At 52.9% G+C, this 19,999-nt stretch overlaps 6 protein-coding genes across 6 annotated transcripts; 3 read left to right on the forward strand and 3 right to left on the reverse strand.

Annotated features, from left to right (window-relative positions):
- Nucleotides 1-216: 216 nt before the first annotated feature.
- On the forward strand, nucleotides 217-973 carry K460DRAFT_385150 (Sm-like ribonucleoprotein). Its single transcript, XM_040935530.1, has 3 exons — nucleotides 217-377; nucleotides 449-581; nucleotides 637-973. The coding sequence occupies exons 1-3, from the start codon at nucleotides 267-269 to the stop codon at nucleotides 681-683; spliced, it is 291 nt and encodes a 96-aa protein (XP_040791859.1). The 5' UTR covers nucleotides 217-266; the 3' UTR covers nucleotides 684-973.
- Nucleotides 974-2,045: 1,072 nt separating this feature from the next.
- On the reverse strand, nucleotides 2,046-4,079 carry K460DRAFT_404531 (uncharacterized protein; the record flags this gene model as incomplete). Its single annotated transcript, XM_040936742.1, has 3 exons — nucleotides 2,046-2,282; nucleotides 2,335-3,984; nucleotides 4,068-4,079. 3 exons carry the CDS (start codon nucleotides 4,077-4,079, stop codon nucleotides 2,046-2,048), a joined length of 1,899 nt encoding a protein of 632 aa, XP_040791860.1.
- A 2,937-nt stretch (nucleotides 4,080-7,016) lies between these two features.
- K460DRAFT_277566 (uncharacterized protein) lies at nucleotides 7,017-9,108 on the forward strand (the record flags this gene model as incomplete). The annotated part of the gene is made up of 2 exons (XM_040928186.1): nucleotides 7,017-7,895; nucleotides 7,957-9,108. The coding sequence occupies 2 exons, from the start codon at nucleotides 7,017-7,019 to the stop codon at nucleotides 9,106-9,108; spliced, it is 2,031 nt and encodes a 676-aa protein (XP_040791861.1).
- Nucleotides 9,109-10,395: 1,287 nt separating this feature from the next.
- Nucleotides 10,396-15,465, forward strand: K460DRAFT_375964 (uncharacterized protein; the record flags this gene model as incomplete). The annotated part of the gene is made up of 5 exons (XM_040934827.1): nucleotides 10,396-11,026; nucleotides 11,121-12,505; nucleotides 12,907-13,066; nucleotides 13,121-13,895; nucleotides 13,965-15,465. The coding sequence occupies 5 exons, from the start codon at nucleotides 10,396-10,398 to the stop codon at nucleotides 15,463-15,465; spliced, it is 4,452 nt and encodes a 1,483-aa protein (XP_040791862.1).
- Nucleotides 15,466-16,195: 730 nt separating this feature from the next.
- K460DRAFT_88561 (DUF1749-domain-containing protein) lies at nucleotides 16,196-17,493 on the reverse strand. Its single transcript, XM_040938777.1, has one exon. The coding sequence runs from the start codon at nucleotides 17,272-17,274 to the stop codon at nucleotides 16,336-16,338; it is 939 nt and encodes a 312-aa protein (XP_040791863.1). The 5' UTR covers nucleotides 17,275-17,493; the 3' UTR covers nucleotides 16,196-16,335.
- An 82-nt stretch (nucleotides 17,494-17,575) lies between these two features.
- On the reverse strand, nucleotides 17,576-19,818 carry K460DRAFT_277250 (uncharacterized protein; the record flags this gene model as incomplete). Its single annotated transcript, XM_040928172.1, has 2 exons — nucleotides 17,576-18,474; nucleotides 18,522-19,818. The coding sequence occupies 2 exons, from the start codon at nucleotides 19,816-19,818 to the stop codon at nucleotides 17,576-17,578; spliced, it is 2,196 nt and encodes a 731-aa protein (XP_040791864.1).
- Between the last annotated feature and the right edge of the window lie 181 nt (nucleotides 19,819-19,999).

A 19,999-nucleotide genomic window follows, 5' to 3' on the forward strand; every position in this document is an offset into this window, starting at 1 on the left:
GCGGTTGGGCAAATGATAGTGTCGAAGGCAATCGATAACGTGGCAGTTTGAAGATAGCGTGTAGTTTTAGTTTGTTGATCGAGGCAGCGAGTGCCCAGGCATCTGTCTGACGTTGACGCAATGGCACAGCCATCCCGCACTAAGCCTATATGACACTAGCCTACCCGCTAGCTCCCCGCTTCTGCCAAGACGATCGCTGCTGAACTTCGCAGACAACGTCGCAAAGCTCCAATTTCCAGACTTTCCGTCATTATACACGACCCACAATGGACGAGAAGGAAGAGACCAACGAGCCTCTCGACCTCGTGCGACTCTGCATCGATGAAGTCGTCATTGTAAAACTGCGCGGCGATCGCGAATTAAAGGGAAGACTGCATGTACGTGCACGCCCAAGCACCAGCTTCCCAAACCATGCTCACATTGGAGGAGGGCTAACAAGGAGACCTAGGCGTACGACTCCCATTGCAATCTCGTTCTCGGAGACGTCGAAGAGACGATATTCGTAGCGGAGGAGGAAGACGAGGACCAGGAGCCCCGCGTACGGACGGTCAAGAAGCAAAGCGAGATGTTATTCGTGCGAGGTATGAACCATTTAAATGCTATATGAATAGCGACTCGATTCTAACCAGTGTGCAGGTGACTCAGTGGTCTTAATCGCGCCGGCAGAGGGAACTTCGCAGTAAACTCCACTGTTTGAGTCCTGGCAGGAGCAGCGTACTTGCCCCAAGGAAGAAATACATCGGCAGATGGGACGATGGTCAGAGGAACGCCGGTACATGGTTATGGTCACAAATGAGATACCCGAAAGAGAAAAGGCGCAACAAATGCAAAAGGTGGAGCGGACTGTCCAATTGGCAGTGCATCAGACGAGGCATATTGGCGCAACATCTGAAGCACGATCGAAGGCGAATTGGATTATGGCTTCAAAAAATATGTGTGAAAAGATCCAATAATAAGACCGATTCTCGTCCACTCCTTGAGACTTTAGTGAGAGAGAGTGCCTTGTGTCCGCTTTGTCTATGTGTCGTCGATTGCTCAACTCGGCGCGGACAGCAGAGGTCCATTGCCGACAGGAATATCCCGTTTTTTGGTGACCTGATGTTCATCACATCACTGTTTGGAGCGAAGGGCTGCGGTAGACAGTGGCATTGCCGCTAGGTGTTGGATTCAGTTCGATTGTGCCATAACCTGTGCCGTTCATTGCTGCAACGCCGCTTCTACACTACTGGGAGGGGTACAGAGGGCAATCTCAGTCAAGTCACGCTGCCGCATTTTGAAGGAAACTTGTTTTAGAGAAGATACAAGCATTAAGCGCTTGATTGTCTACGGGAACGTACAGGATATGGATCTCGGTGCACCATGAAAATGCGACTTGTTCAGGTCGCACGGTGTGTGAAGTCTTGTCTATACTCCTTGCGTTGAAAACCCACCAACAATCCAAGACCGACCAAGACAAACAAAAGAAAAGGGGAACCGGATTTCGGTGCGCCGTGGTGTTTGTGTGATTAAACTAGTGTGCTAATATTCATGACTTCGTGTCGTCGTGATACGGGCAAAAGCCGCGCCTCCAATGCAAGCAAATACAGATTAAAGGGGAAAGGGTTGACGCGCTCCTTGACCTTCCAAAAGTCCCAAGAGGATGCAAAGTCCTATTGTTCAGATATCATTGTGTTGGAATAGCGAACGAGTTGGCGTTTGGGCGGGAAAGAGAGGGGCGACGAGGTTTATGCTAGGAAGCCGTAGGCGCCGTGCGCCTGTCCGAACGAGGTGTGAACTACTGAAGATTGGGAATATGGCTGCGATTGAGCCTGTTCGAGGAAACCGCCAAAACGCCGTGTGCCATCGGAGAACAATAAGCAAGAATGGAGAAGATTTCGATGATGACCATGTTGGTGTTGGTGTGTAGCGTGGTGGCCAGCTGGCCGCGTTGGGATTTTGACTGACGGGTGCGGTTGAACGATCTGTGTGAGGTGCATTGTGACACAACCCCTGTTACGCTCGTCAGAATAGGTAAGCCAAGAGCGACGCAGAGGTAAGTGGTTTGTTCACTTTCGCCTCCATGTCTGACTCGCACAGCTGTCTCTAGCCACGAAAGGGAGTTGGAAACCCTTGGTGACCTCCGACTCGACGAAAACTGATGCGCGCTTGTAACGCTTGTCGGTATACTTCTCGTACACGGCGGCATGATGCTTCTGGGGGTTGTCGCAGCATTCAAGGATAACGGAAATGAGCTGTCGTAGCTGGCCGAGAGTGTATCCCGAGTAATGTACGTGAGCTTGTGACTAGTTTGTGTTAGTAAAGGTTCATCGGAGAAAGGTGCATGAAAGAACATACCCAGTCACCCTTCTTCAACATGAAGCGAGCTAAGCAGTGAGCTCCCGCAGAGAGGAAGCTAGGAGCGCATCCGACAAAACGCTCGTCCATGACAGTGATCTCGAGGAAGTACTTGGATAGCGTGCGCGTCTCTAGGTCATAGTCATCCGCCTTGCTGATGCGGCGCAAGAAGCTCATGGGGCCAGGCCAGCCCAGCTCGAACTGAAGCATGCTGAGCATAAAGCGCTCAGCCTTGAGAACCTCGTCAGCGGTGTAAGCACCGTCAACCATATATACGATTTCTTGAACCGACGGGCAGTTGATCTCCTCGTATTTGGCAGCGACAAATAAAGCGGTTGCACCGACAAGCTGCAACTTGCCCAGGGAGACGACTTTGCAGGAGAGAAAGCGGTCGACATAGTTGACGGCGAGGAAGAGGGTTTCTGGCAGCAAGGTAAATCGGTTGTGTACCTGGACTAGCCAGTCCATGAGTACTGATCGCATGGACCATTGTATTTCCGCCTGGTGGTCCATGTACGTTGCATTAGGCTTCATGCGTTCCTCAAGAGAATGCATGTATTCGAAGATCTCGTCGCCATACTCGGCAACCATGGATGTATCCCACTGCTCGTCCTCGACGTCTTCGGCGGATCGGTTCGCCTCAACATAGAGTCTCGCAGCCTCGAGTTCACGTTGCGTCTTTGCTGTAGCCCGGGGGGCAAGCACGAGAGTGACACCGCCGGTCGTGTTGTCACCGCGCGAGCGAAGAGATCGAGCAGTGGTATAACCATCGGCATCGTAGTATTCCTCTTCCTCGTCTTCATCCCAGTACTCCTCGTGGTCGAGATTCTGCAGTCCGCTTGTTTTGGCAAGCTCTTCGTTGCGCTCCTGCTCTAGGACGCGTGCTTGCTCTTCGAGAGCATCCAAGTATTCGTACTTCTCCTCAACCTCCACACGCGTCTTGTTGTGCTTTACGTCAACCTTATGTTCCATGGGCGCCGGTACATCTTCAATCAAGACAGGTGAAGGATCGTTCGATAGTGCGGGAGCACGGTCCACCTTGGGAAATGAGGAAGGCTGGGATGACAATGGTTGACGCGAAGGTACAGGTGCGATTGTTGCCTCGGGAATAGGATCAGGATGTGGCTCTTTGAAGACGGCTGACTTGTTTGATAGGACCTTCCGGATGTTCGCCGTCTGCTGGCTAACCTCGAGCGTGACATGCTTTGGTACGGCCGACGCGACCGAGTCGGTGCCATCAGACGCGTTAGATTGCGAAGTGATGTTTGCCAGAGGGCGCTGCGCAGGTCGGAGCAGCGCATTGGGTTTTGTGAGCTCTTTCGCTGGAGCAACGGTTGACTCGTTCAGAATCTCGAGAGTCTTCTTCTTGCTAGGCACTTGTAGGTCATCCTTCGCTACCGCTTGTCGTGTTGTATTGCTGACGTCTGCGAAAACGGTCCGCTTAGCTGCGGCCGCTTTGATGCCTCCGACCTGCATCCGTGTTGACAGCACTGGAGTTGATTTGGTACGCTGATGGATCGTCATGCCTGCGGGTAGGTTCGGTGGCGCGTTCTCATCGCGTATACGGAGAGCCCGCATAGGGCGCTGTGGCTGTAAAAAGTCTGTTAGGAGGTGTTGACGTGTAGTCTGGGTGAAGGTGACGGATCGTGGCTGGGAGTAGTTGGCATAACAATGCACCCGATGTACCCTTGCGACGGCAAGGTCAGGCCAGGGGCAGAGGACAGGAGACTTACCTTTGCGTCCATTGTGCTTTTGGTGTGTCAATTGATGCCTATAGTCCTTAATGGATGTTGTGTTGACAGCGACCGTTGTCGAATGAATCGTTGGCGATGGCTCGATAGGGGCAGCGGTGGTCGCAGCGCTACAAGACAGTGGCCGATATAAGGAAACTCTCCATCTAAGTTGGCGGCGATGAGATACACAGGCAGAAATTGTCGGGCGACACGATGGGTGGTGATGACAACAGCGGCCTTGCTGGGTGTCGAAGATATATACAAGCTTCGAGTTGGGTAAACAATGCCAAACGCGCATAAGTAAGCTAGAGCTACGACAGGGATTAAGTGCGCTAGGCCCGAATCGCTGACATGACTCGCGTTGCGCACGGCAACCGCCAGACGGCTCTTTCCCGAGGGTACGCCGACGAATGACAGCGACGTCATCGCAGCCTGTCAAACGCGGGACCACGAAGAACATCGAAACCCCGTCTTTCAATGCGCTCGCCCACACACACACGATGGGAGCCTAAAAAAACCTTCACAGCATCTCCTCAATGCTGCCATGGATTACCGACCCTAATTTTGAATTTTCAGCGCCTCGGTGATCCGTTCTGTCCACCTACTCGTCGACGCGTCTGTTGATGCGCCAAGTGCCGGAAAGCGATGCGAAACATATGCGCTATCACGTGTTGGCCTTTCACGGTCGACCTTCTCTGAAACACCTTGTTGACAACTTTTATTGCCATAACAACATGCAAAGCCCGTCGCCAGTCTTCCACCATGGTCGCCATTGCGGTCGCGACCACTGCGCTGTGGTCTAACCCTCACGGCCAGCCCACTATGCGCAGCCCACAGCCTATCGATCATGTCCTGACACTGCATATCAAACTGTCGCCTACACACTCACCTTTTGTACGTCGCCATTATTCCACGCCGGTTGGGATGCCGAATTTTCCTTGGAGCATGCCGAGAAACTATGTTCCGTTCTCGTTATCGCATCTTTTCGCTTGCTTTGTCTCCGCCCACGAATTATAGGCCGAGAAGCTTCACCGACTGATGTGGACCGACGACATCCGCAATGAGACGCCTAGAGGTCGCAATGAGCCCACTTTGCGATTATCGGCCTGTCAAATAGCCCGCGACCGAGTTGCCGTCTCAAGGTTGCTTGCGCAAAGTGCGGGAGAGCTACAATGGACCATCAACCCCTCATCGCTTTAGGCCCTCATCCATGTCATAAATCTACAAAGCATGCTGCGCTACGTGTGTACACTCTGCGAAGCTTGCTCGTGCACATGCAGGGTCGGAAAACTCTAACAGCACGCGCAGCAGCGAACTTCAAGCGCAGTATAACATGGTGCGGAAATCCATTACTGATTTTGCGGATTGCGGTTTTGCGGTAGTTCCGTCATAATAGCGTGAGCCGAAGATGCTCAGATAACGTTACGGTGTAGTCCTTAGAGGCTCAAAAGAATCGCATGTCTCGCAAACAGTGTAAATTCTTTGATACTTATCAGGCGACTCTAGGAAGACTTGTCTGCGAAAGTGATCCCAACGAGCAGGTGTTTGGCATTAATCGTCGCGCGGAGGTTTCTTCCAATAGACGCCGAGCACCAGCTGCCAACGAAACGCCAGCGCTTCCCCAACCTGGGGAATAGGCATGTTTTTGGGCGTCCCAACTATATCTGCACTCGAAGGCGACCCAGAATTCGACGTCTTTTGGTACCTTGAAGGGCTCTGGGGCTGCGCATCAGGTGCTCGGACTGGGGCTGTTCACATGGAACGTACGCATGCATCGGTCCACCACCAAAGCGGCGTAACAACCTTATTGGTCAAGTTCGGGGGTATCGGGCGCTCTGGTGGCAGGATTTGGGATCACTTGTGCGGATACAAAGTTGTGATGTCGAGCAAGAGATTTGCTTGCCTCGTGGCATGCATACTAGACTGGTTCAACGATTGGGCGCATAGCTGGCGCCCGGAGTCTTCTGATGTTTCGACCTCGAACAGCGTGCCCCAAATACAGACAGCAAGAACTCTCAAGTGTGGTATGGCGCCAATGCATCTTTGGACCTATTTGTGTGACTAAAGGCTATGTGCTTCTTGAAGTGGTGTACATGCTAAGTGGCAATCGAGGCACCATCGGATGCGCTGCAACAGGAGAGTGCGCTTGAGCGTCTAGAGCCCTGTACCAATACAAATGCTGCCAAAATTGACTTTAGATACCAAGGCGACCTGCAATTCGTAATTCCGAGTGCAGTAGCAGGTTGCGTTGTTGCCGTTAAGCGGGTTCCAAGTCGCTGGTGTCGTCGTTCGCTAATAACCTTTCCCACCTGAGCCATCTTCATCCCTCCTCCTCTCTCCCACGCACACCTTTGTGGGCTCGCCAACACAACAACCCCCTAGTAAGTCCATGACCCGCTCATCAAGTATCCAATGCCCCTGGATTCGCAATTCAACATCCTCACAGCCCTGTTCTTCCCATACTCATGCGGCTGCTAACCTGACGCTGCCAGCCAGCGGCGGTATACGGAATCAGATCGCAGCACCTCGTGAGAGTCCATCTGGTCCCCTGAGCACCACTCTCGGTATGTATGCCTTTCAGTATGTTTATGCGACCGGATCAGCGTCTACAGTAGTCTACGATGGCGGCCCTTGAGTGCTTCAGCGCTGTCGTTGCGTCCTCCCTGCAGGGCGGCCAACCGGCAGCGGTGACGACTCCCAACAGCATCCCACTCGATGAGGGCTTTCCGGGCCACAATGAGAAGCATTGAGAACCTTACGGATCCTCATTGAGAACCATGCGCTAACATATCCCATCCCAGACTCAACATCCGGTTATCCTTCCCCGACCGCCATTTGCTCCAAGCCCTTGCGACACCGGGGGTAGTGCGCCGTCCACCCACACCACACATATACTGAACCTCATCGCAGAGGCTTTGGAATACAGAGTCTGTAACAGGAAGACTGGTCATGCAAGTTTCCAACCTTCTCTCGGAACCTCAGGTTTCAGGCCTACAACGCTTCCCTGAGACCGTAGAAGAGCTCATAGCGGGCCGGCAGTACGATCCAAGACAATCGGCTGCTGGATACGAAATGATCCCTCTTAGAGAGGACTCGAGCATGATGGATGTCTATCCCAGCACCGAGACGGCCTCGGCGCATGATTCGCTGTCACCCACAAAGCAGGTCCAGCCCAAGCACGTCAGCTTCGAGCTGCTGCTTCCTCAGTCCCCAGCCCACAAGGCTCGTTTACCAATGCGGGTGAACATCTACCCCCATGACACTACCGATTCTATCATTACAACTGTCAAAAATTTCTACGGTCTGTATGAGCGCAGGGGCGTCATCTTCGAGGACCGCCATGGCAACATCCTAATTGCCAGGTTCGAGAACTTCGAACATGGAATGGTGGTTTATGTCCGAGTATCCCCAGAAGACCCCGATGCAGAGGACTACTCACCTGCCCCTCGACAGCCGACGGCCTCGCCTCGTCGCCCTCGTCCCCATCTTGAGGAAGCCTTCCAGATGCCCCCACCTTCCATCAACCACTTTGTTGGTCCGAGGGCAGACTCTTACACTGGACGCCAGAGTCGCTCTCCAATACCAGGCCGTGGCACCAGGAGTGCTTCGGCCAGCAAGCGCATTCGTCCTTCCCTGAAGAGTCGTGGTAACAGCTCTCACGGGAGTTTCGCTGAAGCTAATGGAGATATTTACAGTGACAGTGACGGCGATCATGGTTCTGTCACCAGCTCACGTCGCTCAAGGAAGGAGCCTCTCGCAAGCGCTGACATTAGTGTTGACAACATTGTCGAGGGAGGCCGCCGAAAGCGGGCGAAGTTTGACAGCTCGGTGAGTACTTGCCCAATGGATGTAACACACATTTTTTTTCTAATGCCCATGTCTTTCGTAGGAGTTGCCTCTGTTCGTCCCCCCACAAGTCCCAATGACGGCGTCGCTGTCATCTGTTTCTCCTCAGCGACGTATTAGCGGTAACACTGCCGGTTCGCCTTACTCGGTCAATCAACAAACCTTCTCGTACTCGCATCCGCTACCATCGCCTCAGAGTTACGGCCAGGGCGAAAGCTCATACATGCAAGGACTGGTGACACCGTACTCTACCTCTAGTGGTCCAGTACAGGGATATAGAGCTCGCACGCGAGGCTCGGCACAACACGCTCACTACCGCTACTCTGGCAGTGGTGGCATTCTGCCAACACCAGAGACCACCCTTGGCAGCATCAGTGTTATTTCAGATGAGGATGTTGCTCGCCAGCTGATGCGCTTGGGCGATGCGTCCAACTTCTCCACGCATGGACGTACTTCGACCTCGACGCTTGACGATGCCTTTAGCGGCAAAGCTGATGCTGCTTCGTCTAGCGACGAGAGCGACGAGGGTAGCGAGGACGAAAGTGGGTTACCTCCACTCCCATACAACATGGGACGCATAGACACCATCCCTCGAGTTTATGATGAAGCGGAGAGCAGTGGCGAGGACTATGAGGACAGAGACGACTCATTCAAGGGTGAGAGCGATGAGATTGTGCCAGATGAGCACAAGGACCACCAGCACATGCAACTTGGTGTAGTGAAAGCGCGCTCGTCCGTTTCAAGCAAGTCTGGAAAGTCTGCCAAACCTCTCACCCTCTCTAAGAGCAAGGTCCGGACCAATGGGTCCAGCAAGCCTCCCATGTCGCCAACCTCGCTGCCTTCTCGCAAAGCTTCGAGTGCCTCAATCAACTTCCAGCACCAGCTCGGCGTGGATGAGGAGGATCTATCTAGCAAACCACGGTGTCAGCGATGCCGTAAGAGCAAGAAGGGCTGTGATCGCCAGCGACCTTGCCAACGCTGCAAGGACGCCGGTATCGGCGCAGAGGGCTGCGTCAGCGAAGACGAAGGCAACGGCAGGAAAGGACGTTATGGACGCCATATGGGTGTCTCGGTTAAGAAACCTTCGACTTCTGCTGCAACATCGATGGCCCCCCCACCGATGCACGACTACAGCCTGCCGGTAGAAGCCTTTAGCAGCGCCAGCATGGACAAGAATAAGAAGCGCAAGAGGTGACTCCCGGACACTAGCGCTATTGAAGAAAACAGAGTGAAGGCCTCCCGGGTACCGTATCACTTGTGTGAAGGTCGGCCTCCCACAAGTACTTGAATCACCCGAGGCCACTGTTTCGGACGTACGGGCACGAGGTACGAGAGGATACAACAGTGCGGGAAGCTCTATCATTTCTTCGCATTTCTACTGTCTTTTCCCCAGAATGCTATCGCTCTGCTTTGCGACGTCATATCGATATTGTGTGGAGTTCTGGATAGCGAGTATTTTTATTTTCGCGCTACACTACGCACTACAAAAGGACGTCTCTCCTGATTTGCGCTCCGCTCCTTAGCATGTTCAAAAATATTTACCACGCGCATAACTTGTTTTGGCTGCGCAATGATGGAACGAGTGGAGGGTTTGAAATTGCCCCGGGTGTTATTGGACTTGATTGGGCTGGCGCGACGGAAGCACCTAGGTATTAGGGCAAGGTGAGGGAAAGGTGATTAGAGGATTGGATGGTTAGGAGAAAGGGATCTGGTTGTCTGAGCTGCCCGCTTTCGCGGGACTTTTCATTTGTCTCGACTCTACAAACTGGTGTTTGGTACACATCTAGCTTACGATATTGAATGACATGCACTTTTCAAAATGTCGTCTAAGCAGCATGTTGGTAATGGAGGTAACCAAGGCTAAATAAAGTTCGAGACATGCGTTTCACGCCTTGAGCCTCGAGCAGGATTCCAATCATGTCATGTCACCCAAACCGGTGAAGATTCGGCAGTAAGAGTCACACAAGATTCATGCAGCCAAGTGGGGTCTTGCTCGTAAGATCCAAAGTCGTAGTGATATCCTATTGTACGCACAATGTAGCCAAGAGCCTGCTATGGCGCCATGTAGTTCGAGTCCAGTTGGGCGGGTGGGACCAGGCAGTGTGCGTCGAGTGTTCCGACTGTTGTTGAGTTGAGAAAGCTATTTTGAGAGATGAAGCCAAAGCTTGATTGCGGCAGGAACGGCTTTTAGTGGGGCAAGAAGTGGCTTTGCGGAGGCGCGGGGTGGCCTGAAGGATTGGGCACATCAGGGAGGGCTGGAGGGCTGTGTAGCCTTTGACCTCACACATGCTGGGCATGCTTCTTCCAATGATTCGTATCATCTCACCCTCGTCTGCCCTGTTTACGACCAACAAGCCATGAGAGAGGTCGTGTCTCAATCAACCTCCACTGTCGCTCGCTAACGTCACCCATCGCCCGCCTTTGCACACGTCCAGCCACACTTCGACGCCCTCGTAGCTCCCGCCACAGAACCATCTAGGCCATGGCCCAGAGCATCAAGTCGCGCATCGCAGCGCTCAACTTGGAAGAAGTTCACGCGCCAGCACCAGACGCGAAGCCCACGTACAGCTACGAAACCATCGGTGCGAAGAAGAAGCCTCCTCCACCCCCACCAAGCTCGCGTCCGCCCACCTACCATCGACAGCAGACAGTCAACAACCCCCCCATTTTGAGCAATGCGCCAACCACGGCGCGACAGCTGGGCAACCAGCCGATTGAAGCGAACGACAGTCCTAAGCTCTCGCCAGCGCTTCCTCCCCGTCCACCTCCACGAACGAGCAGCACACCTCGACATGCGCCAGCCCTGCCCCCGCGCAAGTCTTCGGAGAACAGCGTGAGGAGGCGCGAGTCTTCTGAGTCCATTAGCACAATCGCGTCAGGCATCTCTACGCTTTCGCTCGGGTCTGTGAAGACGAATGGTACAGGACACAGCAATGGGAATGGCACGCTATACCAAGTGCGTGCCCCGGCTTACGACCCTTCGAAGCTGCCTCCACTGCCACCAAAGAGAGCACCAGAGGATCCAAAGCAGAGCAAAGCGACGTTGGATGCAATGAGAAGTAAGAGGGATTATGTGCCCAGTCAGGCGCTCCCGCCACAGCTAAAGACGCCAGGTAAGTTGGAACACCGACGGCTGAGTAGCTTCAGAGACCTTTGCAATCGCTCGTTTGCAACTACATCATGGGCCTAATCTAACAATTGATATAGAGCTTCCTATGAGACCCTCATTACCGCCACGGCAATCAAACCTACGGGGCAGATCACCTGGCCCTGCGGTTCCTGCAAGACCAAACACAAACACTTCGTCCACGTCGAACAACCAAACAAACAGAGTCATCTCACCCCCGCCCCGACGATCAGCTCTCGAAATGGGCTTCAACAATAAAGCACCTGCTCCTCCTCCTATTCCTTCACATCGACCGTCATCGGCTGCCACAGACACAACCCCAAATCCTGCCGGACCACCCATCCCACTAGCTTCGCGGCCTAATCTTGATGCAATCATGGCATCGAAACCAAAACCAGGAACAGTCGGGGTTTGCCTTCAATGCCGAGATTTCTCAGCTCCTGATGGTCATGCTGCCCGATTTCCTCGCACTCAACTCCCGTCCTCAGATGTTGGATGGTTGGCTCATCAGCTCTGCTCTCCATTCACGTCACCTACGGACAAGGCGCGAGCAATCTTCACTTGGCTACATCACAACGTCGATTATGACACCCATTCCTTCTTCAACGGAACTATTCAACCAAGCACACCTGAGAAAACCATAACGTCTGGGCTAGCAGTATGCGAAGGCTATGCGGGATTGTTCGCGGCTCTGGCACTCAAGGCAGGTCTTCAAGCCCTCGTGTGCTCAGGAGACGGCAAGGGTTTCGGCCACAAGCCACTGGAGCCCGGCGAAGCGGTGCCAGCGTTTGAGTCAAACCATGCGTGGAACGCCGTCAAGATTGACAACGGAGAGTGGAAGCTTGTCGATCCCTGTTGGGGCGCCGGGCACATCGGTTGCCCCAACCGAAACGAGGGATACGTAAGAAAGTTCAACCCTGCCATGTTCACAATGGACAACAGTGAGTTTGGGATGAAACATTTTCCGAGTGACAACTCACACCAGTTTCGCACTGACGGGCGAGTCATCTCCTACGAAGAGTTTAAGAAGGACGATATGGGTGGCCGGGTACAAGTCATGTCGGACTGCGAGCCTGAGCATGGCGTTGGAGAGCGAACCATCCAGCCTTCTCAACTCCAACTCAAAGTCAACGATCCGCATGACGTACCAACCGTCCGGTTTCAGTTCGCTGCAATCTGCCCACACTGGGACAACGCACGCCATGGCAAGGGTGCGCCATACGTTATGCTCCTTAGTATCGCGGGTAGAGATGGGCGTAAGCCGGAACACCGGCCATTTCACACTGATAACCGTGTCTGGTGGCTTGACGTCCCTCGGACTGAGCTTGGTGCGCCGGGGCAGAAGATCAGCGTCAATGCAGTCACGGAATTCAATAAAAAGAACGCGAGGGGTCTAAGCTATGAGACGTGGAACAACAAGACTTCATATTCGTGTAGTTTTGGTACCTTGTGCATGTGGGAGCTGGTCTGATAGGTCGACGGATGCATGATTGCTCAATGGATGGTAAGGATGGTGTTATACAGTGCGGATACCCTGGACTTTGATTTGCATTTATGGGGAGGAATTGGCTCTGCATGTAAATGATTGCTTTTAATAAATAATATTGGTACTCTCGTTACACAAGCATGTGCGATGATATTCACATGTGTCACCCGTAGACACACTCATGCTATATTTGCGACATTTGACGGGTCCTGTGCAGATATGCAGCCCTACCAATTGTAGATTATGTCAGCGGCTGTTGTGGCTGACACTAGCGTCTTGGCGACGATCCGCGTTCTCGAAATGTGCAGCAAAGCACGGCCACCGGGTCGCGACCTTGACCCTTACCTCCACCCGTCAACGTTTGGGGGTCGCCTGTCAAGAATATAGCCCACGGCTCTGCCGAGTCTCTCTCCGCAAATATGGCTTCTGGATTCGTCGGTCTTTCGGTTGCTGTGACGCTGCAAAACCCGCCAAATACAATCGTGTATGGAGTAGTCGCAGCCGTCAACCCGCAGACTGCTACCCTGACGCTAGAGAACGGTTCGTTGCAACTGTCGACACGTGCGATGCTCAATGACTGACATTTTGGCACAGTTTTCTTTCCAGCGACCGGCCACCGTCTGACTTCTTACCATGTGGAAGGGCACGCGATCGCTGATATCAAAGTCAACGCATCTGCCCCCGCCGCTCCGCACCCTCTCCCACCGCGCTCCAATCCTCCGCCGTACTCGCAGTATCCTCCTATCCATGTTCAGAGAGCCCCAACGAACGTCGGTCAGCAAATTCCACACCTTGTCAGCCAATCGTCGCTGCAACATGCGAGCCAACCGGTCCGTCAGGCGTCCCTCCAACACACAAGCCAACCTAGCCGTCAATCCGCACCGCAGCAGGCTCAAGCATCTCCCTTCGTGGACCCTGCTATCCTGAGCCTGGGCAAGCGGGCCTCTGCTGCTACTTCGTCGAACCAACCCGTAACCGCGCCACCTCAAGAAGCTCCAGCTACACCTATCAAACCTATCTCTGCTGCAACTGCTGCGCCCCTGCCGAAGAATACTTCCCCGTTCGTTGGCTATGCCAAGGGTGTTCGAAAGCCGAGTGCGGCGACGTTGGAGGGGCCGTTTTCGTCGTTGGACATTGCGGATGCCGAAGAAGCAGACAGTGAGACAAAGACAGCCCAACCCCCAATGCGGAGGGCGAGCATCAATAAGACACGGACGGGCAAGCCTATGGATGACCCGAGCCCGCAGAAGGTTGAGGATGGTGGCAAGAAGACCCGGAGAGGAGGTAAGTCGCGGAAGAAGGAACTTGCAGCCCAAGAGAGGAAGACCGGTGAAAACCTGCACTCCGGCCCGGATGTTGTCAGGAAAGGGTATGTTTGCATCTCTGCGCTTGCGCAAATGAACAGTGTCCCTGTCATGCAGAAGCTAACTAGTAATAGCAAAGGCAGCGGTTGGAGAAACACCCCTATGCTTCAAGATGCCGGGCAAACACAGGCACGGACACCAGGAGTTATTGGAGGTAGAGTTGGTCTTGAAGCAGCGCATGCTTCAGTCCGCAAAACCCGACGGCAAAAGGCACTCGAAACCACCAACGGCTGGGCTACGGAAGACGCGACAGACATCCAAGAACTGCCCGAATTCGACTTCCAAGAAAATCTCTCCAAATTCGACAAGCGCACTGTGTTCAATCAGATCAGAAACGAAGACACGACCGCGGACGAGGATCGCCTGGTCAGCTTCAACCGGCTAGTGAGACCTGGAACACATGGTGGCAAGAATTTACACCCTACCGAGAATGTGCTGGATCGGAAGAAGAGCACAACCAACACCAGCTCTGAGGAGGACTCCGACTTTGGTAGTGGGCGCAACTCCAAACGGGCAATGTCAAGAGCTTCTGTCAAGAGAGCACCGACACGACAAGGCAGTGGCGTTCAGGCAGAGCTGGACCTCATGGGATCAGGTCTGTTACCACGCGGCAGTCGTTCATTCATCAGCCGACCGTATGCTTCTTCGCATGCCACTGGGAGTCCGAAGCCAGGGCGCATTACAACGCCTCCAGATTCGCCTCTTGAGAGTGGCGCGCGAGGATGTCTGCGTCTAATCTCCAACAACCAAAAATGTTACACAATCACCTCTGGCGGCATGCTCGCGGTCGAAGAAATAGCCAAAGTCGAATTCGGTCTTACGGAAGACTTGATTGCGGAAAACTCGGGACGGGGTATCGCAGAGGTCGCACTGACAGCCATTAATCCTGGCGGTCGACGCTTAGCACGCGACAACCCGAATGCAGATCCCGTCATTGTTGTTCTAGCAGGCAACCACCGAGGTGGAGCTCGAGCCGTGGCAGCAGCCCGTCATCTCCAGCAACGCGGGCCAAAAGTCATGGTGGCGCTACTCGGTTTTGAGCGCAATGCGGACTGGGATAAAGACGTGCGGCGACAAGTCGATCTCTTCCGCAAACTGGGCGGCTCGGTCCGCGCTTGGAAAGACACAGAAGAGGCTCTCAAGCGGCTCCAGGCGCCACCTGAACTCATCATCGACGCCCTCCTCGGCCGTCATAAAGAGTTTGAAGCCCTCGGCGAGGAAGACCGACGGACTGTTCTCGGCATCGTCGGCTGGGCAAACAAATCCCGTGCCGCGTGCCTTGCAGTTGAAACACCATCGGGTGTGGGCGGGTCAACAGGTGAGGTGGCCATTTTAGAAGGCGAGCCACTCGAGGTCAGAGCAAAGTACATTGTATGTCTCGGCGCTCCGAGGACAGGCCTACTAAAAGCACTCCAAAATGGCGCGGGACGCGACCCGGTGTGGTTGATTTGGGTGGTCGACGTTGGAGTCAACAAGCCATGGCGGAACGCTGGTATCAGTGGCGGGAAAGGCATCAAATTTGGAGAGCACTGGGTTGTGCAAGCTCGCTTCTCGGAAAACGAGGAAGCTGTATGATATATCGTAGGTGGGGTTCGTACTTTTTTTTTTTTTGCATTGCGTGGGCGTTTTCTCTTTCATCTTATCTAATGAAGCGGTGGGGCGGTCACTTCACGGGTCATGGGAATACGAATACGATCATGGGATGTCACAGGTCATATCTTTTTTCAAAGGCTAGAGATGATGGGATTATTCTAGCGGATATTATTTTGACGGTAAGGGAGTCGCGTGGCTATTTAGCTAGCGACTAGCAGAGAAATACACACAAACACAAGATATTGCTCCGTTCTTTGGTTTGAATTTCTCGTCTTAAGTCCTTCACATGGGCAAGGTGACCTTGCAACACCCTTCTTTTTTTGAGTATCATTTTGGTTTCATATATAACGCAAATAGGGCATCGCACTCTAAACTTTCTGATATCTCGCCAGGGGGTTCGAGTTATTTCACATCATTTCGATTCGACTCTGAACTTCTTATCACTCTCGGTGGTGACGTGCCATTTCCCCCTCCTAAAACCCCTCTTTTTCAGAGCGCCCATTCTACTTTTTTTTTCTTGCCACGGTGTTACTCCTTAATACGTATATATCTGCTTTGCTTCAAGGCATAGTCGGAACTCTCTTAGAATTAGGGGTAGTGTGCCTAGTCATTCCGCCTAACTGGTGGTGAAAGCTCGACTTTCTTGATCTCTTTCTCCGAGTCGACAATGGATTTCGTATCGTCAAGTGCCCAGTACGGAGACTTGGAAAAGGGCTGTGGAAGCCTACCTGCCCATCTACCCCTTTGAGACGAATTCTTTTCCGATGGAGCTTGTTGTGGGCGTGTATCTAATCTCATAACAGGGCAACATAGAAGCAGGAGAGAATGGCCAAGCAAAGTAGAAAAGCGAAGTCATAATGGTGATCCCGCGCTTCCCTTCTCGACACTCGTCACGAATCCACACACCCTCTTCACCAAGTCTTGCACCACTTCTTCCGGATCAGTGTCAAAGGCGTGGTGACCGCCTGGAATCACACCTCCATCTTTATCGTCGACGACTCCGCCACCCTCGCGAATAATCCTTGTCCAGCGTTGCAAAAGCTCAGCTTTATCGACCGATGCAGGAACAAATGGATCCTCGCCTCCAAGCAAGAAGCACACGGGTGTGCTCTTCGGTATCGCGCCGAAAGTCTTCGCGAAGTGCTCGTCTGATAGATCGGAGGAGAAGTAATCGTCGTCTCCGCCGGGCGCGAGGAGCGAGTACGTGCGATACGCCGTCATGGGCGCACCGAGTTCCTTTGAAACCATATGGGCCTCCATGACCTCTTTTCCTTTCCCTTGGTCAATCATCTCTTTTGCATTCTTGACAATGGCGTCGTATACGTCATTCTCTTCGCCTTCTTGCAGCATATCTGCCCACGCCTCCCGATCTGAGACTCCGCCTTGGAGAATGACTCCAGCTAGTCCAGGGCGCTTGCTGCTGTCCTTGCCAATCACATACTCCATGATGTCCTGACATCCCGTCGAGTGCCCTAGCACTACGACCTTCTTGCCCGGTCGCAGGGTATTGAAGTATTCGACACATTCGCCCAACTCTCGTGCGTCACGAGCCAGACTCCCAGTGCCCCATCCTTTGTATGAAGACGAGAGGAGGACCTCTACGATGACCCAGGATGAGGGCAGGGACGCAGCGATGGCGGCGGGATACGGTACGGTGAGTAGGCCACCTGCTAGACCGCCAACATAGAGGAGTGTATTTGGCGCGTCGTTGGAGGAAGCTTTCGAAGAGGATCCATGCTCGAATGCGACGAGGCGATTGGAGTACTTGTGTGCGATGCCTGGATGGGCCATTGTGTCTGCCGTAACGGTTTCAAGAAGGTTGTGGAAGCAAAAAATGCGTAGCAAAGTGAAGATATGAGAGAGAAAGGGAGAAACGCAGCGCTGTAGTGAAGGTAAAGCGAATGTTCACTGGCGGGCCCACCCCACTCGACAAAATCTTATCAGATGGTGGGGTCACTTTTCCGACACCGGAACATTTCCGCGCTATTGGGATAGTAACAATAGCATTTGCGCAAGTGACGACTCTAAAAGTACTGAGGACTTCCAGGTGGTATCATAGTATATAAATCATGCGCCAACTCGAAAGTGCGCCCTAAAATCCCTGGCCGTTCAACGGCCCAAATCCCGTATTATATGTGCCACTTTGTGGTCCCCAGCCAACGATATTGTCAGCTATCATGTCATTCCAGAGGTACAAGTCGCCATGCTGAAATGCAGCCGAGAAGTCGCCTATATCTGGTGTGAAGGTTGCTTGATCGCCAATGGGTTGACTGGAGCTGCCAGTATCGAGCCAAGATGGATAGAGGGTACCAAGGGGGAGTTGGGATGTTGAATGCATGTCCTGGTGCGTCGATAGCTGCATAGTATTTGAAGACGTTGAAGGCAGTGGATTGGGTACCGCGAAGGTAGGCGTCTGGTTGCCTGTTGCCGTCGCGCTCCTATCCGCACCATTCATCTTTCTGCGCTTCAAGTGGCGACCTTCTTTGCGCCACTCTTGATATTCGACCCACCATGACTTGAGTTTAGCCTCTAGCACAAAACTCCAATGTGATGGTATGCGACAGTTTTGCGGCCCCGTCGCTTCAGACGCTTTCTGCATCACAGTGTCAAGGTAATAACCCACCTTCAGACTCTGGCTATCGAGTAACTCTTCCATGTCTGGATCCGTGCCGACAGCATATTCTGCCTTCATGAGTGCCACGAGGGCATAAATAGCCCTAACGTAGATTACATTAGGCGCCCTTTGTAACTTCTCAGTGGATATTGAGATGAAGCACTCTAAAATCGAGTGTGCAGCGCTGATACACTTCGTCGTGGCATTGATTTGTAGGGCGGATCGTGAAAGTAGAGACTCAGGTTGCACACTGTCATCGTCCAGAGCGGGAAGTGTGAGATGTCGATTGCGAAACTCGGTGACGTCGTATTGGCCTCCGTCCATGCCAAACTCCCACATCGACAACATATTTTGATGGAACTCCATTGTTGTAAATACTATCACATTAGTTCACGATGCTTACAGGCGACCGAGTAGCACTTACAGGTCAACACATCCTCTGGAACAGATCTCTTCCAATCTTGCATCCTACGATCGAAAATCCTCAGAACGATTTGCATCCGCAGTTCAGACAGGCTGAAGCTAGTGCTCGCATCGTCAAAGCCAAACGCTGTGTTCGCCTCGTCGGCGATTCTTTGAAGCTTCAGCCATGCGATGATCCTCTTGTCGTCTAGTAATTTTGATTTTTCGAGCATGTTGGAGCATTCTGCCAACCAGCTATTGAATAAGAGGATATTGGGTCGCTTTAGTCTCATTGAGAAGCCAGCACTGATAATATAGACCCATAGTACGGTTCTACAATGTTCGAGAAGCTCTTCAGGAGACGAAATCTTTGGTAACGATCGGATTGCTCGTTTAGGAAGTTGTTCGTGCGTTCTAGGTTTGGAGGCGAGGCCAAGTTCGAGCGCCATCGAGGCCGCCATGTTGACCCACTGATAGATTTGCAATTGTCCTGGAGTTTTTGGAGGCGAGTTGTAGGCAACTGTAACAAGCAATGCTTGTATAGCCTGTACGGACTTCTCGCCCTTGATGAAGGCCGATCGCGCATAAACATACACTGCTTCTTCATGCAAGCTGTCCGATAAAGCAGATCCCTTCGAGTGTGCAGCCGCGGCCATGATGGCATGAAAGAGCGCTGGCTTCTTCGCCCTGAGATCCAAGGCTGTCCATTCTCTAGGTATTGTGATACCAGGACATGCATGGACCAGCTCATTACTCCAGATAGCCAACAACTCCTCAGCTTGCTCTTCTGTAATCACACCACGGTCTATGATATCGTTTTCCGCAGGTCCTAATAAATCCCTGGGACCGCAGCTATTAGTGGGACCTGCCACCGGTGCCTTAGTTGCAGGTATAGTAGGCCATTGGATGGGGGGAAATGTGGTAGCTGTTGCGCTGCCGTGGGTCTGTGGGTCTGGAGATATCTCTTTCTCTCCATGCAGCGCTTGCTCGTCGGATTGCTCGTCCACGGACTCATGGTCACTGATATCATTGGATGACGGGTTGTTCGATTTCAGCAGGCTGCGCATCTGCTGAATCTCCTTTTCTAACTCTGTGACTCGCACGTCTGTTCTTTTCCGCTGGCGCCTTTTAGCCGGTGGCGCGAAGACACAGGCCTTGCCGGCTTTTGCGCATCTTTGGCATTGGGTTGACCCTGCCACCGGATTGACCAGGCACCGAACTTTTGACACTCGGCAGGACTCACAAGCTCGGTTCAGGGGCTGATCTTGAGATTTCTTGGGTGAATCTGAGTCATGACTATTGACACGGTGGTTCGACATCGTCCAGGGCTTTTCTGTTCCGCTTCGTGCGTTGGTTTGGCTCACCTGCTCCGAAATGTTCATTTCGAGATCCTGAAAGACCTCTTGAACAATCGTTGAGCAAGTCTGGATATCTTCGATGGTAGAACCCGCTGATATGGGGCATACAAAACGTATTCAAAGTTATCCTCGCTCTTGCCAA

This window comes from Cucurbitaria berberidis, assembly GCF_010015615.1.
Source record: "Cucurbitaria berberidis CBS 394.84 unplaced genomic scaffold K460scaffold_2, whole genome shotgun sequence".
NCBI classification, from domain to species: domain Eukaryota; kingdom Fungi; phylum Ascomycota; class Dothideomycetes; order Pleosporales; family Cucurbitariaceae; genus Cucurbitaria; species Cucurbitaria berberidis.